The sequence below is a fragment of the Triticum urartu genome, chromosome 4 (assembly GCF_003073215.2).
Source record: "Triticum urartu cultivar G1812 chromosome 4, Tu2.1, whole genome shotgun sequence".
Lineage (NCBI taxonomy): Eukaryota > Viridiplantae > Streptophyta > Magnoliopsida > Poales > Poaceae > Triticum > Triticum urartu.
Genome location: NC_053025.1, coordinates 425518316 through 425534203, shown reverse-complemented (window position 1 = coordinate 425534203; position 15888 = coordinate 425518316). Strand labels below are relative to the sequence as shown.

General features: G+C 45.6%; 1 protein-coding gene across 1 annotated transcript; it reads left to right on the top strand.

Moving 5' to 3' along the window:
* Positions 1-9948: 9948 nt before the first annotated feature.
* On the top strand, positions 9949-12174 carry LOC125551873 (transcription factor MYB2-like). Its single transcript, XM_048715254.1, has 2 exons — positions 9949-10396; positions 10902-12174. Exons 1-2 carry the CDS (start codon positions 9964-9966, stop codon positions 11702-11704), a joined length of 1236 nt encoding a protein of 411 aa, XP_048571211.1. The 5' UTR covers positions 9949-9963; the 3' UTR covers positions 11705-12174.
* The last annotated feature ends 3714 nt before the right edge of the window (positions 12175-15888 follow it).

Genomic DNA, 15888 nt, shown 5'->3' with positions numbered 1-15888 from the left:
ATATATAAATCTTTACCTCCGGACCATTCCGGAACTCCTCGTGACGTCCGAGATCTCATCCGGGACTCCGAACAACATTCGGTGACCACATACAAGCTTCCTTTATAACCCTAGCGTCATCGAACCTTAAGTGTGTAGACCCTACGGGTTCGGGAGACATGCAAACATGACCGAGATGTTCTCCGGTCGATAACCAACAGCGGGATCTGGATACCCATGATGGCTCCCACATGTTCCACGATGATCTTATCGGATGAACCACGATGTCAAGGACTCAATCAATCACGTATACAATTCCCTTTGTCTATCGGTATGTTACTTGCCCGAGATTCGATCGTCGGAATCCAATACCTAGTTCAATCTCGTTACCGGCAAGTCTCTTTACTCGTTCCATAACACATCATCCCGTGATCAACTCTTTGGTCACATTGCGCATATGATGATGTCCTACCGAGTGGGCCCAGAGATACCTCCCCGTTTACACGGAGTGACAAATCCCAGTCTCGACTCGTGCCAACCCAACAGACACTTTCGGAGATACCTGTAATGCACCTTTATAGTCACCCAGTTACGTTGTGACGTTTGATACACCCAAAGCATTCCTACGGTATCCGGGAGTTGCACAATCTCATGGTCTAAGGAAATGATACTTGACATTAGAAAAGCTTTAGCATACGAACTACACGATCTTTGTGCTAGGCTTAGGATTGGGTCTTGTCCATCACATCATTATCCTAATGATGTGATCCCGTTATCAACGACATCCAATGTCCATGGTTAGGAAACCGTAACCATCTATTGATCAACGAGCTAGTCAACTAGAGGCTTACTAGGGACATGGTGTTGTCTATGTATCCACACATGTATCTGAGTTTCCTATCAATACAATTATAGCATGGATAATAAACGATTATCATGAACAAGGAAATATAATAATAACCAATTTATTATTGCCTCTAGGGCATATTTCCAACAAAAAACAGAGTAACTCCTTAAGAAAGATGACATGATGTAGAGGGATAGTTTCATGCAATATGATAAAAACCCCATCTTGTTATCCTCGATGGCCACAATACAATACATGCCTTGCTGCCCCTTCTGTCACTGGGAAAGGACACCGCAAAATCGAACCCAAATCTAAGCACTTCTCCCATGGCAAGAAAAACCAATCTAGTAGGCCAAACCAAACTGATAATTCGAAGAGACTTGCAAAGATAACCAATCATACATAAAAGAATTCAGAGAAGATTCAAATATTATTCATAGATAGACTGGATCGTAAACCCACAATTCATCGGTCTCAACAAACACACCACAAAAAGAAGATTACATCGAATAGATCTCCACGAGAGAGAGAGGGAGAACATTGTATTGAGATCCAAAAAGAGAGAAGAAGCCATTTATCTACTAACTATGGACCCGTAGGTCTGAAGTAAACTACTCACACTTCATCGGAGGGGCTTGGATGATGATGTAGAAGTCCTTCGTGATCGATGCCCCCTCCGGCGGAGCTCCGGAAGAGGCCCCAAGATGGGATCTCGTGGATACAGAAAGTTGCGGCGGTGGAATTAGGTTTTTGGCTCTGTATCTGATCGTTTGGGGGTACGTGAGTATATATAGGAGGAAGAAGTATGTCGATGGAGCAACAGGGGGGCCCATGAGGGTGGGGGGCGCGCCTGGGGGGCAGGCGCGCCCCCCTACCTCGTGGCCTCTTGTTAATTGGCTTGACGTAGGGTCCAAGTCTCCTGAGTTGTATTCGGTGAGAAAATCACATTCCCGAAGGTTTCATTCCGTTTGGACTCCGTTTGATATTCCTTTTCTTCGAAACCCTAAAACAGGCAAAAACAGCAATTCTAGGCTGGGCCTCCGGTTAATTGGTTGGTCCCAAAATAATATAAAAGTGGATAATAAAGCCCAATAATGTCCAAAACAGTAGATAATATAGCATGGAGCAATCAAAAATTATAGATACGTTGGAGATGTATCATGGGCCCACGGTGGCTCTCCTCCACTTATTCCTGCACCCACACACTTCTTCTTCCTCCCACAAACACCACTAACCAGATCAAACCCGAGTCCAAGCTCATTTTCCTGCGATTTTCGATCTCCTTGCTCAAAGCACCTCTCACAAAACTGCTTTGGGGGATTGTTCCTTGGTATGTGACTCCTTCATTGGTCCAATTAGTTTTTGTTCTAGTGCTTTATTCATTGCAAATTTGTGCTACCTAGGTGACCATGTTCTTGAGCTTGCATGTCAAATTTATATGGTTCCAAGTAGTTCTAATGCATGATATAGGCTCTAGGCACTTGTAGGAGTAGTTGCTATCAATTTTGTTGAGTTTGGTTCACTTTTATTTTTGAAGTTACTAATTCTTTTAGAATTTTTCAGAAAATGATGAAGAGATTTTTTAGGGGCTCATCGAGCCGAAGCTCGAAGGATAAGCTAAGTGAGGAGGATAGGAGACCCAAGTATAATCTCCCTCGCACCGCGGAGGTCAGGCCGTGTGAATGGCCTTGTGATGATTTCTTGAGAGCAGCCGGGATTTATGATGATTTCTATGAATTGGCTGAGAATGCAGGCGTCACCGCCTTCCTTCATGACCAACACGAACAGTATCTCTTACTCACCAATATCTTTGTGCAAAACTTGCATTTCCATGTTAGGAGCTCACCACCTACGGTGAAGTTTTATTTATATGATGAGCATAAGGAGATGCCACTTCGTGATTTTTGTCGAGTTTTTTTTATCCCTTTCGAGGGCATCATAGAGGAACCACATCATGACGATGTGGATGGGTTTATTGATACCATTACTGTAGGGGAAACGAGGAAGGTTTCCGATGCACGAACTACTAGCATACACTTTCCTGTGCTACGTTACTTTGCTATATTTGCTAGTAGATGCTTAATTGGGTGTGGAAACTGTGGAAATCTGAGTGCCCCTAATATTGCTATTTTGTGCCATGCCTTATTTCGTGATGATAAATTTAGCATGGGTGCTATTATTGCAAAGCGGTTAAATCTTAACCGTACTAAGGGCCCCGTCTTTGGAGGCATCTTCGCCTCGCGCCTAGCTGCACATTTTAATATACCTATTAGGCATTATGAGAAGGAAGAAAAATTGCTGCCTCCTGTTTATTTAGATTATAAGAGTATGGTAGCGCATGATTTTATTGTTAAGAATAGGGAAAATGAGCTTAAATACAAAATGTTCTTTGATAAACATCATCCTGAGACTATTACCCTGCCTGCTCCTTCCTTGTTTGATTTATCTGTAGGCAAGTACCGTGTTCCGTTGGAGGCCATTCATGCCTACCAGAACCCTACAGCAACTACAGAGCCAGAGCCGAAATCACAAATTGATCCTCCATGACAGTCTGATTATCAGTGGGACCCGGAGGTGATTGCCAACCAGTGGCAATCCGAGGCTTCATCGCAGTACGACCCCAACTATTACTTTGGATATCCGCCAGGCCAGCCGTGGCCATAGACCAACTTAGGCCAAAAGCCTAAGCTTGGGGGAGTACGTATTTCCCACCAACATTACATTCATGTTCACACACTCATTGCTAGATGTCGGTGCTCATACTTTTTCATTGTAATAACCATGCTAGTTTATTTCCTTTTATGCTTTCTTCTTGTGTGTTTGAAAACCTTAAGAAAAACCAAAAAAATAGTTGTAGCTTTTAGCTAGTTTTAATTTTCATGCTTGTAGTAGTAACTAAAAAGAAAACCCAAAAAGATTTTCTGTTCTTCTTTTGCTTGTTGGGAGCTTTCCCGTGTAAATAGTTTTATTTCTTTCCCTTTCTTTGGGGGTCGATAGGAGAGGACCATAATTAAAATGTTAAAGTGACTCTTATATGCATTATTGTTGATCTGACAAAAGAGCCCATATTACCTTGTCTTCTCTCTTGAATTGAATGCTTCCAGATTCCAGCTTAGTCCAATGCACGTGCACTATTATTATTATCCACACTATTCGGTCGTGCAAGTGAAAGGCAATAATGATGATTATATGATGAGCTTATTGAGATGAGAAAAGCTGGTATGAACTCAAACTCTCTTGTTTTTGTAAATATGATTAGTTCATCGTTCCTGATTCAGCCTATTATGAATAAACATGTTTGCAATGACAATTAGAGATTATAGTTGCTTATGCCATGCTTAATTAGCTAGGAGCTTATAATGGTTTACCTTGCGTGCCAACATGCTATTAAAATGGTTGTGATGTGGTATGATAGGATGGTATCCTCTTTTGAACGATTCGAGTGGCTTGACTTGGCACATGTTCACGCATGTAGTTGAAACAAAATCAACATAGCCTCTACGATATTTATGTTCATGGTGCATTATATCCTACTCATGCTTGCATTCGGTGTTGATTAATTTTAATGCATGTTCATGACTGTTGTCGCTCTCTAGCTGGTCGCTTTCCAGTCTTTTTCTAGTCTTCACATGTACTAAGCGGGAATACTGCTTGTGCATCCAATCCCATAAACCCCAAAGTTGTTCCATATGAGTCCACTATACCTTCCTATATGCGGTATCTACCGGCCGTTCCAAGTAAATTTGTATGTGCCAAACTCTAAACCTTCAAATAAACATTCTGTTTTGTATGCTCGAATAGCTCATGTATCAACTAGGGTTGTCCGTATCTTCCATTAGCGATCTTCTGGTAATTAGCTGTGTTACTATCTCCTTTAAGCAGCCATCTTTCTTTAGATTGTTGCAGTAAGTAAAGCTCCTCATTGACAAGGATGTCATTGAGCTCCACCAACAGACTTTGTTTATTACATAGCAACTCAGGGTCGATATTGCCATCTTCTTCCATCTCCTCAATCTTCTCCAATTCCTCCTTAATTTTTTTCTTTCTGATCCTCTCATTTCCAAATTTATTAGATCCCCATCCTTTGAAGAATTTTTTCACTCTTTTCAGCTTGATGTTCAAGACATCGACAGGGTCAGATGTATTGACATTCTTAGTCCAAATCTTTTCAACCAGAGGAAGGAACTCTTCAGACTTGAGCCAACTTAACTCGAATCTGAACTCTCTTGTGTGCGGAACTCGTACAACATGATTGTCTGAGGACACCAAGAGAGCATTATGGTCTGACATATCCCTGACCAACTTTCTAACATTAACAAGAGGGAACAGATCCTCCCAATCATTACTCATCAACACACGGTCTAATTTTTCTAGGGTCGGGTGAGCTTGGTTATTAGTCCACGTGTACATCCCCCCACACATATGGATCTCGTTCAGGCACATAGAATTTATAATTGAGTTAAACAAATCAGTATAAATGGACTGGTGCCAATTCTTGTTCTTCTCCCCACTATGTCTGAGGATATTAAAGTCCCCCCCCCCAATAAGGAAAGGTGTTTGAGTGTGGCTACAAAACTCTGCCAGCTCCACTACAAAATCATTTTTGTCACAATCATGTGCAGGACCATAAATTGTACATAAGGTCCAGACTTTCTGAATGTCGACATCAAGGAAACAAACTTGTAAAATGAATCTCCCTTTTCTCCAGGAGATAACTTCGAACTTCTCTTTTTTCACTTCATAGAGGATGCCTCCTGATTTCCCAATAGCTGGGATCCAGTCCCAGTCAAAAGCATTATGAGGATCTATCTTCCTGAAGTAGCTCTCCAGAAAGTTTTTCTTATGGGTCTCTTGCAGGCAAACAAAGTCCAGGGAATTATCTTTGATCATATGGGATAGGCAGGAACTCATTCCCTTTTTCCTGCCCCCCTACAATTCCAAAAAATTCCTATCATTTACAATGACTTTTCCTCCCTCTCCCCCCTCTGGTGGCCCTGTAATGATGGACAGGACTGCCAGTTTTGGTATTATCTTTGCCCATATCAGATTTTTGACTTCTAGTAACAGGTCTAGATATAGCAATTTTAACCTTTGGGCTTTTTTTCCTCCTGGATTTTACTAAAATAAAATTGGCCTCAGGGTCATCCCCCTCATCCCCCCATTCAGTGCTAACTGAAGTTTGATCACCCTTTCCATTAGTGATATACATCACACAGTCCCCATCCTGATTGTCAGAGGAGGGGGCATGTACATCACTATTATTTCCCCTCATTTTCTCTAATTCTCTAAGGATATCCACACTAGAGAAATTAGAGTCAGGTATAATCATGCCCATATTAGATGCCCTAAGCATAAGATCATTATAAATGATGCAGCTTTTTTGTTCAAACAAATACATAGAGTATTTCGCACATCCTTTCATTTGGTAAGAGAAATCACTATGCATAAATAGGTCTCCTGCAAGAACAAGAGCCAAACGAATAATATAGTGCAGCATTCAGTGGTCACAAGTTCTTGGATGCATACGCACTGGGGGTCACATGAAGACAGCGAGGATGGACATCGATCGATATCTAGCACAAAATATGAAGAAAAAAAATACAAGTGGCAGCATTAGCCGCAGCCGCAGTTGGGGGTCAACGAGCACGCCGCTCCAACTCAGCAAACACTTTGACCTTTGTTAGCGAGCCACTAGCAGTCCAAGCACAGCCTTTCATTTCAATAGACAAAAGCCCGGCCGAGCTGGCCACGAATCCTACCATTACCATGGTACTACCATGCACGGTCTCTGATTGGATCAGGTCTCGCTTAAATCCAATCGGATGTCACGGACAAAACCCAGACCAACAATAGTATACTCGTCTCTAGCACTGCAGCAGCCTGTCAGTCGAGCTGCATCAAACCGGAGTCCCCTGAACACACATGCCGGCCTGACCAGTAAGCAATACCTATATCAGACGGACATGATAATATCTCCAATAAAAAAAGGAAAACCCACGGCACCTCCATGTGTTGAAAACACACACAGCACACAAGAAGAATACAAGCGGGGTTGCCAAAGTTTTCAACTCCGGGTGTGGAATCTGACCGCACATCGCCCCCCTTGTCCCTCAAACCATTTTCCCCGCTTATACATGGCGCCAAGTTGGGGTTTTAAATCATTTCACACAGCACCGCAGCAAGGAGCACCGCCGTGGAGTTGACCTGGAAACCCAATAATTTTTTGGGCGACCCCGCCCAATTAATAACGCTACTGCTACAGCGGGAGCGTTTGGCCTTTGCGTTGGTATGGAACGTTTTCACGTCTTGACAAAACTGGTGGTTGCGCCTGTCAATTCTGCGGTGCCGCGCTCATCCGTCGGAGCACGAATCCAAGGGGGCACAAAACAAGGTCAAATTTCGCTCGTTTCGCGTAGATGCCGGTATGGCTTGGGCGGTCGTACGTGCTGTAGTTTGTAGACTATTGTGCTGTGCACGCTTGAAAATACAGCAACACAAGTGTACATCAGTACGTATAGCTGGCTGCACGTGTAAACTCACACTGTGGAGGTCTGTTGGATTGTTGTGCCGCCGCGCCTGAAGCTTGGGACTACTCGCTGTCCGACGAAAGAAAGAAAGAGCCTTGCGTACATGTGTTTATTGAGCATCGTGTGCGGATCTTTCTCGGGCGATCGACCGGGGTTTTGGGATCTTGTGAGTGATGATTTCGCGCAGAGGACTTCGATACTCAAACCGAAGAGTCGGTGATTCTGACATGTACACGTACCGAACGTTTCCGCTTAGGATGACCCAAAAGATCCCAACAACGAGGCCCTGAACTAGCTAGCTCGGTTTTGCTTAAAGTCAACTTCTGATATCATCTTCGTCGACCGACTGATAGGTACAGTAAAATCCATTGACACAAGTAATCTCGTCTTGGGTTTTGATATTGACGTCCCATGCAACAGCAAAATATGAATACAAAGTATTAGGACATGGCAGGAGACATTTTCGTCGACTACAAAGACGTCTGTGATGACTTCGTTAATCTTAAAATGATGTATCGGCTTAGTCTTTTAGAGGTGTTCATAAGGTAGAGTATGCGTGTGTGCGTTCATATGAATGCATGTGCATATGTATGAGCGTCCACATTTATATTGTGCTAAAAAAATTACGGCATTGTACTAGTTACACATTTTCTCTATGTCACCTACAGAACACATATACAACCATGGTTTCTAGCCATACACATTTACATTACAAACCACTTGCAACAATAACAAAAACACTATCTTTAAGCTGTTTATAAAAAAAATGTATTGACTGTCGGTGAAATCCATTGTCTTTTTTCTAGAAAATTAGTAAAATTGCATGCATGTACATAATGCTTTATGAGCACCTCTAGGCACCGTGTCAAGTCTAAGACTTAAAGGATGGGCAGACTCAACCACAAGGAAACTAATCATCCGTGATTGTAGACACTCCACATCATGAATTTTGTGGTGTTTTGTTATAGATCGACCCAAAATGTTGGTTATTGATCTATTGGATTAATAATATTCATTTTTAAGAAATGCCATCACCTTCAATTTCCATGTTACGAGGCCAAGTCTGGCCTACGCGATTTGTGAAAAGGGCTCTCGAGATATTGAAACGTTTTTCATGCAGAAAAGAAGAGATATTGAAATGTTTATAAACAATGTAAATGTAGGAGAATTGATTGTGGGTTGATGTCTTTTGTGTGTGAAAATGTTTCGGATCTATTATCAAAGTTCGGCAGAAGTACAAAGCATCTCGAACATAATAAAAATTACACTAAGATTCCAACAGCCTCAAACAACCGCCAAAATGAGCCGGCAACGCACCGCTTTCGCCGCTCCCCTACCGGAGCCAGCTTGACCTTGTCGATGACAGCCGGGAAGTCTTTGTGCACGTGCCCCTTAGGGCCAGCGCCCTGGAGCCGCAGTCGTCGCTCCCCTACCGAAGCCGGTTTAACCTTGTCGATAACAGCCGAAAAGTCTTTGTGCACTTGCCCCTAAGGACCTGTGCCCTGAAATCGGAGTCATCACCGTCGAATCCTTGCATAGATCTGAAGCATCTTTGATGAAGCAACATGCCAATGCAGTCTTATGAATGTCAATCAATTTTAGTATACATAGCTTGGTTTGGGAAAGTAATATAAGTTCTTTTAGATCACTACTTTATAGTGATACAAAAGGTCTTATATTACTTTAGAGAGAGAGTATTATCCAAGCAAAAAAATAGTGATGTTTTTGTGACGTCCAAACTGAAGTAAAATTCTTCATGTTTTGCTGAAAAAGGATTATTTTGTAAAATTCCACAGAGTTCATGTAGGCTCGCTCCTTTGTTCCTTTTTTTTGTGGGAATATTTACCCTCTTTTTGGAGAAGGAAAAAAACCCGCAAAATTTCTACGGTCGAACAGGCAATAGTATTTACCTGCAAAAAAGAAAGAAAAAACAGGCAGTAGTATTCCCTCCCTTTCTACACAGGAAGCAGAGCTGTCTACTCCTGGCTGGCAAAAACGAGATCGCCCTGGCTGTCACCCAAAAGCGAAGAGAAGAGAAGAGGTCCACAGCGCGAGCGCGTGGCCATCGTGGGGAGGAACTCTGTGCAGCGCGAGTGCGAGTGAGCTAGTAGCAGCACTTGAAATGTAGGCGAGTCAATTAGTCAAACTCCCACGACTTCAAATCCGTGTACGCGAGCGCGCGCGAGCCGGTTTAATTAATTTTAGCTGCGTGGCCAATTAGCCCGGTAAATATCCCACCACGCTTCCCCTCATCCATCCCTAAGACTGGTCATAGCGAGAGTAACTTAGACTAGTGTCATATGTATGATACTAGTCTAAGTTACTATCTTCATAATGCAAAGTAACATGATAGTAATGTCATAGACGACTTTATTTATTAGCTTATAGACTCATCTTGTCTTGGGAAGCGCTATGTTACAATAACATATTATATTACCATTTCACATTAAATACTTGTCACATAAGCAAAAATTTCTTAGAATGCCCTATGTTACTAGCTAAGTTACTCCCACTATGACTAGCCTAATAAAGCACGATTAATTCTAGTACCCCTAAACTTTTGGCTTTGAAAGATAGAATAATCTCCGTATTTGCGGCGTGCTCCCCCACATGCTTCTTCCCAAGTCCACCACAGCTCCCCCACCTCCTGCTTCCCTCGCCGCCCGTCTATATAAGCTTCCTCATTCCTCTCCCGCCCAATCCATCACTCGCACCCCGCGAATACTCTTCTCTTCCCTTCTCTTCTCTTCTCCGCACAGCATCACTGCCTCCGGCCGTCTCGAGCAAACCAAACCAAAATCTCCTGAGTTGTCTCGCTCGCCTCATCAATCCTTGGCGTCGCTAGCTTCATCTGGAGGCGAGGAGGCGGACGGTTTGAACCCGATCATGGATATGGCGCACGAGAGGGACTCGAGCAGCGAGGAGGAGGTGATGGCCGGCGACCTCCGCCGCGGGCCGTGGACGGTGGAGGAGGACATCCTGCTCGTCAACTACATCGCCGCGCACGGCGAGGGCCGCTGGAACTCGCTCGCCCGATCAGCAGGTAGGATCATTGCACTGCACAATCCAATCCATGCATGCATGCTGATGCTGGTCTTTCAAGTGCTAGCTGTAGTAGATTGGTTGCTTGCATCATTTTGTTTCCGCGAGAAGTGCGTGAGGCTTAGATATTTCTAGTATATCATGGATGGAGGGGGAAGCAACAAACCTGTCGCTCTGCATCACCATGCTAATATATGGAAACAGATAGCTACGAACCTACTGCCTGATTTGTCTAGCCGGAAGCTAGCTATAGTGAATGAGAGAGATGGAGGGAGAGGGGAAGAATTTTTAGTGGTTAGCATTATTCCCAGCCATAGGGATATTTATTACTAATCTCTCCTCCATTACATCACCCGTCTCGTCACATACATGCTCGCATCGCATCCGCATCCGCATCCGCATAAGTAATCAGCAAGTTGGCGAATTTATATTTGTTAGTAGCAACTAGCAACCACTGATGTGATGTTCCATTCATTCCATGTGATTAATCTTGCCTTGCGTACCAGGTCTGAAGCGCACCGGCAAGAGCTGCCGCCTCAGGTGGCTCAACTACCTCCGCCCCGACCTCCGGCGCGGCAGCATCACCCCGCAGGAGCAGCTGCTCATCCTCGAGCTGCACTCGCGGTGGGGCAACCGCTGGTCCAAGATCGCGCAGCACCTCCCCGGCCGCACCGACAACGAGATCAAGAACTACTGGCGCACGCGCGTGCAGAAGCACGCCAAGCAGCTCAAGTGCGACGTCAACAGCCAGCAGTTCAAGGACGTCATGCGCTACCTCTGGATGCCCCGCCTCGTCGAGCGCATCCAGGCCGCCGCCACGGCCGACGCGGTGCAGGCCGCCGCTGACACGCCCCTGTCGTGGCAGCACGGCGCCGACGACGCTCTCTACGAGTCACCGGAGCTCCCTGTCGACGCGTGCTGGCCAGCGGAGTACGCCGCCGTGGCCGGCGGGCAGCTGCCCAACGCCTCGGTCGCGGAGCTGTCGAGCACTACTACCGCCGGCTCTTCCTCGCCGTCCACCACGGACTCTGGCGCCGGCGCCCAGCCCAGCTGGCCTGCAGCAGTCGACGGTGCCGAGTGGTTCACCACCGCCTGCGACGCCTCCAGCGCCGCCGCCACCATGTGCGACACGGACCAGCTGATCCAGCAGCAGGCACCGTCCCAGCTCGCGGGTGCGTGGACGTCCGAGCCGCTGCCGAGCCTCGGGTTCCCCGAGCTGGGCGTCGCGGACTTCGAGATGGGCAGCTTCGACGTAGACAGCATCTGGAGCATGGACGACTTGTGGAACACGCAGCCGCAGTTCGTGTGAAAAGTCAAGACGGTGGCATGGAAATCCACAGCTGCGACGGTGCCCGCGGGGCGGCGTGCGGCCTCCGGGTCCGGGGACGCGTAGCAGATCCAGCGGAGGGAAACGGATTAGAAGAAGAAGGAGAGGAACCACCTGGGACTGGGAGGATTAAAACAAGACTAATTTACCCTGCACGTGAAGATCTCCCGGCCTGTTCTGCTCCAGTTCTGCGCCGTCTTGTCTCCTGTGTTAATTTATTACTACGTACAAGGGTAAACAGATACGTAAAAGTGTAGCAGAAGCAGATGATCTACTAGTGTTAGCTGTGCCGCCGTTAATTATGCTATGTTCCGTTTAATCTTACTCATTCTTTTCGAGTGATTACTACTACATATATAAGTATAAAGGAGGAAGTACTAGTATATGAAGTGAACTGTTGATAGGAACTGTAGTTTCTAGAAGTGGTAATAAAAGCAATGCTCCGACGTCAAGTCATGGTTAAATTCGTACTGCGAGCATAGCATTCCGCCCATTTCTCGCCGCTAATTGTGATCCTCGCGCACTTGAATTCCAAGTGACGAGAGGTTTTTTTCTCCTTTTTCCTTTTCGCTGCGGTTGTTTGCTATGATTACGATGACGGCGACCGCGCTGGGTCGATAGATTTGTTTATGGCGACATGGATGTTTTATACTCCCTTCATTTTAAAATATAGTGTGTTCGGGTTTTTCGAGGTTCAACTTTGACCATAAATTTAACCAACAAGACCAACTGCGGTGGGAGAAAAAATTATATAATTGAAAACTTCTTTTGAATACGAATTCACTGATATAATTTTTGCTCCCGCCGCAATCGGTTTTGATAATTAAATTTACGGTCAAAATTAAAGCATGGGAATAGAGTAAACACTACATTGTGGAATGGAGGGAGTACCAAAAATTCAGTACGAGCGGTGCTGTTACATCAGCGCCAACAGTTCCCAGATGTGATCTGCATGGCCGCTGCATTACACTTGTTGTCCTCGTAGCAACTCTTCCGTCGTGTTCACACTCGGCATAACTCATTCATTACAGAGAGAGAGTATATAACAAAGCAGAGCTCATCTGATGAATCCAAGTGCATGCCGAGCAGATATGCTTTAAAATTTCAGCACTAACCGCACGGCACGCGCGTGATCAGGTGACGGGTTACTCCAGTTACAGTCACTAACACACACTTGCATGATCGGCTGCGCAGTGGGCCGGGCCCTGCCTTTGTACGGGCAACGAGAAAAGAAAACCAAGTGAAGGAGAGGAGTGGCACGATATTTTCCGTATTTTCACACTGCATTTCCTTTCCTTTCTGAAAAGGAAAAAAACTCTGTCTAAAAGGCAACTCCTGGGAAAAGCTCCCCGCGCGCGATTGTCGTGGCTGGGCCGACCTAGCAGAACGCACCACTCGCCAGCGAACGTCAGTTTCCATCGGCGATTTTTCAGATGCGGCGTCGGTATTTTTTTCCTGCGTCCTACTCCTGCGAGGGAGCACCGTTTGATTGTTGAATTGGTAAAAGGCGGAGAAACTCCATGGACTATGGAAACGTGGATTCGTTAGTTCGTACTTGAATGGGACGAGGACGGAACTGATCGGTGGGTGACAGGGAAGTGTGCATCCTCCGCCGATTTCTTGCAGAACGTCGTCGTTTGTGTTCTTGGTAGTACCCCTATCTGGAACTTGCATGATTTGATTTCGGTCGGTGGCTTTCTATCTTTTGCACGTTGATGATGACTTCTTTTTTGAATTTCTGACGCATTTCTATTAGGACTTAAACACATGGGGAATTAGATGATGCCCCGCTCGTTGCTGCAGGAATCTTGATAAAACTTATGCATAAATAGATGCTAGAAAAAATAAAACTATTGCAAAAACAAATTTAAGAACGCTCTTGGGATATATTTTTAAAAACAATAAAGCATATGATAAAATTTTGTATAAAACTCCCGCAAAAGAATTGTTGTATCAAAAGGAAAATCTATTGGACTGATGTCAAAGAGGGTGTCATTTTTAACAAAAATGTGTAACATGACCTACATATACTTACTCCAAACGTACAATGCACAAATATATGTATTTCATGCTACGAAAATCTGTAATATGACCGTCTATGCCCGCACAAAAATAAGTGAAACAAATTAATATGCGTGGTTGCTGAGATGACATGGTTGTATGTATAAATTAGTGTATAAATTGTAACTTATGACCACACACATGACTTGATGGTGTGGCGTAGTTGCATGAAGAGAAAAAGTAGATAGTGGATTGCAACTATTTAAGTAAGAATAGAGGATGACAGATATCTACTCTCGAAACAGGCTTTCGCCCCGCTTTATAGATAAAGCATACGTCCATACAACCACATCTTAAGCACAGTCATAAAAGAGAAATGCTGGAGCCACAACACAAAGACGCCCAAATGAAAGAAGAAGAAACAAAAAGGCCTCCAAGGGCAAGCTACGAAACATGCGAGCAGTCGGAGAGCCAACGCGCGATAGACACCAGGGTGTCCAGGAATAGCTGAAGTCGATCACGATCCCTCGGCCTAGCGAGCGGATGCCAGTGCTGCAAGAAGGTAAGAAATTTGAAGAATGACTCATAAGCACGTCGCGGGAACACCCGCTCAATCACCATCTTGTTGCGAGTAGTCCAGAGAGTCCACATCATAGCCGCGAAGAGGAGCCAGAACAGTCGGCGCTTACGGCCAACCTGAGTGGCCCTAACCTGCAGAAACTCTGCAAGGTCATGAGCCTCCCACCCTGGCCCTAGAGCCTCACGAACAAAGCACCAAAGTGCGTGCGCTGCTACGCAAGAGAACAAAATGTGCGTTCCCGTTTTCGGGAGATGGCACAAAGGGCAAAGGCCATTGCCCGGACCATGGCGTTTCAACACCTCGGTCCCCGAAGGCAGACGGTCATAGAGGAGCTGCCATACAAAAATCTTAATCTTCAAGGGAAATGGTGCCTTCCATAATAGGGATAGCCACTGTAGAACCGACATACGACATAATGCCTGATAGGCCGAACTAACGGAGAATTCACCCGAAGGAGAAAGGCTCCAAGAAACATTGTCAGGGTCCTGGGGCAGAGGAAGAGGGACTACTTCCCTTAGGTCTGTCCATTCATGTACCTTATCTGGTCCGAATGAGCGGCGGAACGCAATGTTCCATCCCTCCTCCAAAGCAGCCGCAGATACAATAATGGTCGGGTCATCACAAATCGCAAAGAGCCCCGTGAACCGCAAGCGGAGAGGCTCGCCCTCAAGCCATGGATCCAACCAAAATTGGGTCCCAGACCCATTGCCAACCGAGAAACGCAAACCCAGCCTAATCTCTTCCTTGATGGCCAGAATAGATTTCCAGAACTGGGACCCAGCCGAGTGTGAGCAAGACATGATGGGTTGGCCCTGCAAGTACTTGAACTCAACCAGCTGCAGCCACAACCCCCCATCTCCCAGCAAGATCCGCCAAACCCAACGCAGCATAAGCACAACATTCATCCGGCTAGATGCAGGGATGCCCAACCCACCTCGGTCCTTCAGCAAGCAAATGTCAGCCCACTTCACCATATGGTACTTGGGCCGACCATCCACTGCCTTCCAGAAAAACCTAGCCAACTCCTTGTCAAAGGAGCTATGCACACCTTCGGGTAAGATGTACATCCCCATCATATACATGGGGAGGACGGAAAGGTTAGAGCTAATGAGGACAGTTTTGCTACCTTTAGAAGTGAACCTACCGCACTAGGGCTCCGCACGGGACGCTACTCGTCCCACAAGCGGATCATACCCACTCACCAAAATCCTGGACTCAGCCAGGGGCATCCCCAAGTAAGATATGGGGAATGGCGCCAACCTACAGTTGAGGTTATCCGCGATCCGAAGCTGCTCAGCCTCCGAATAGCCAAGGACCACCACCTCGCTCTTGTCAAAGTTAATCTTAAGTCTAGACATTTCCTCAAAGCAGAGCAAAAAGGAACTTAAGATTAGCAATGTCCGAGTCCGAGCCTTCCACCATAATCATGGTGTCATTCGCATACTGCAAGTGAGTAACCCCCCCCCATCCGGGATGAGGTGACTGACTACACCCTTAAGGTGGCCGGCCAACTTGGCCTTATCTAAGATGCCTGCAAGGGCATCAACCGCGAGGTTGAAAAGCAAGGGGGAGACAGGGTCCTGAT

What these genes read in the sequence shown, in the direction of transcription:
- LOC125551873 (XM_048715254.1), top strand. Translation starts at nt 9,964, where the DNA reads ATGCTTCTTCCCAAGTCCACCACAGCTCCCCCACCTCCTGCTTCCCTC. An exon ending in CTCGCTCGCCCGATCAGCAG is followed by an intron (nt 10,397 to 10,901) that starts GTAGGATCATTG and finishes CTTGCGTACCAG; the next exon opens with GTCTGAAGCGCACCGGCAAG.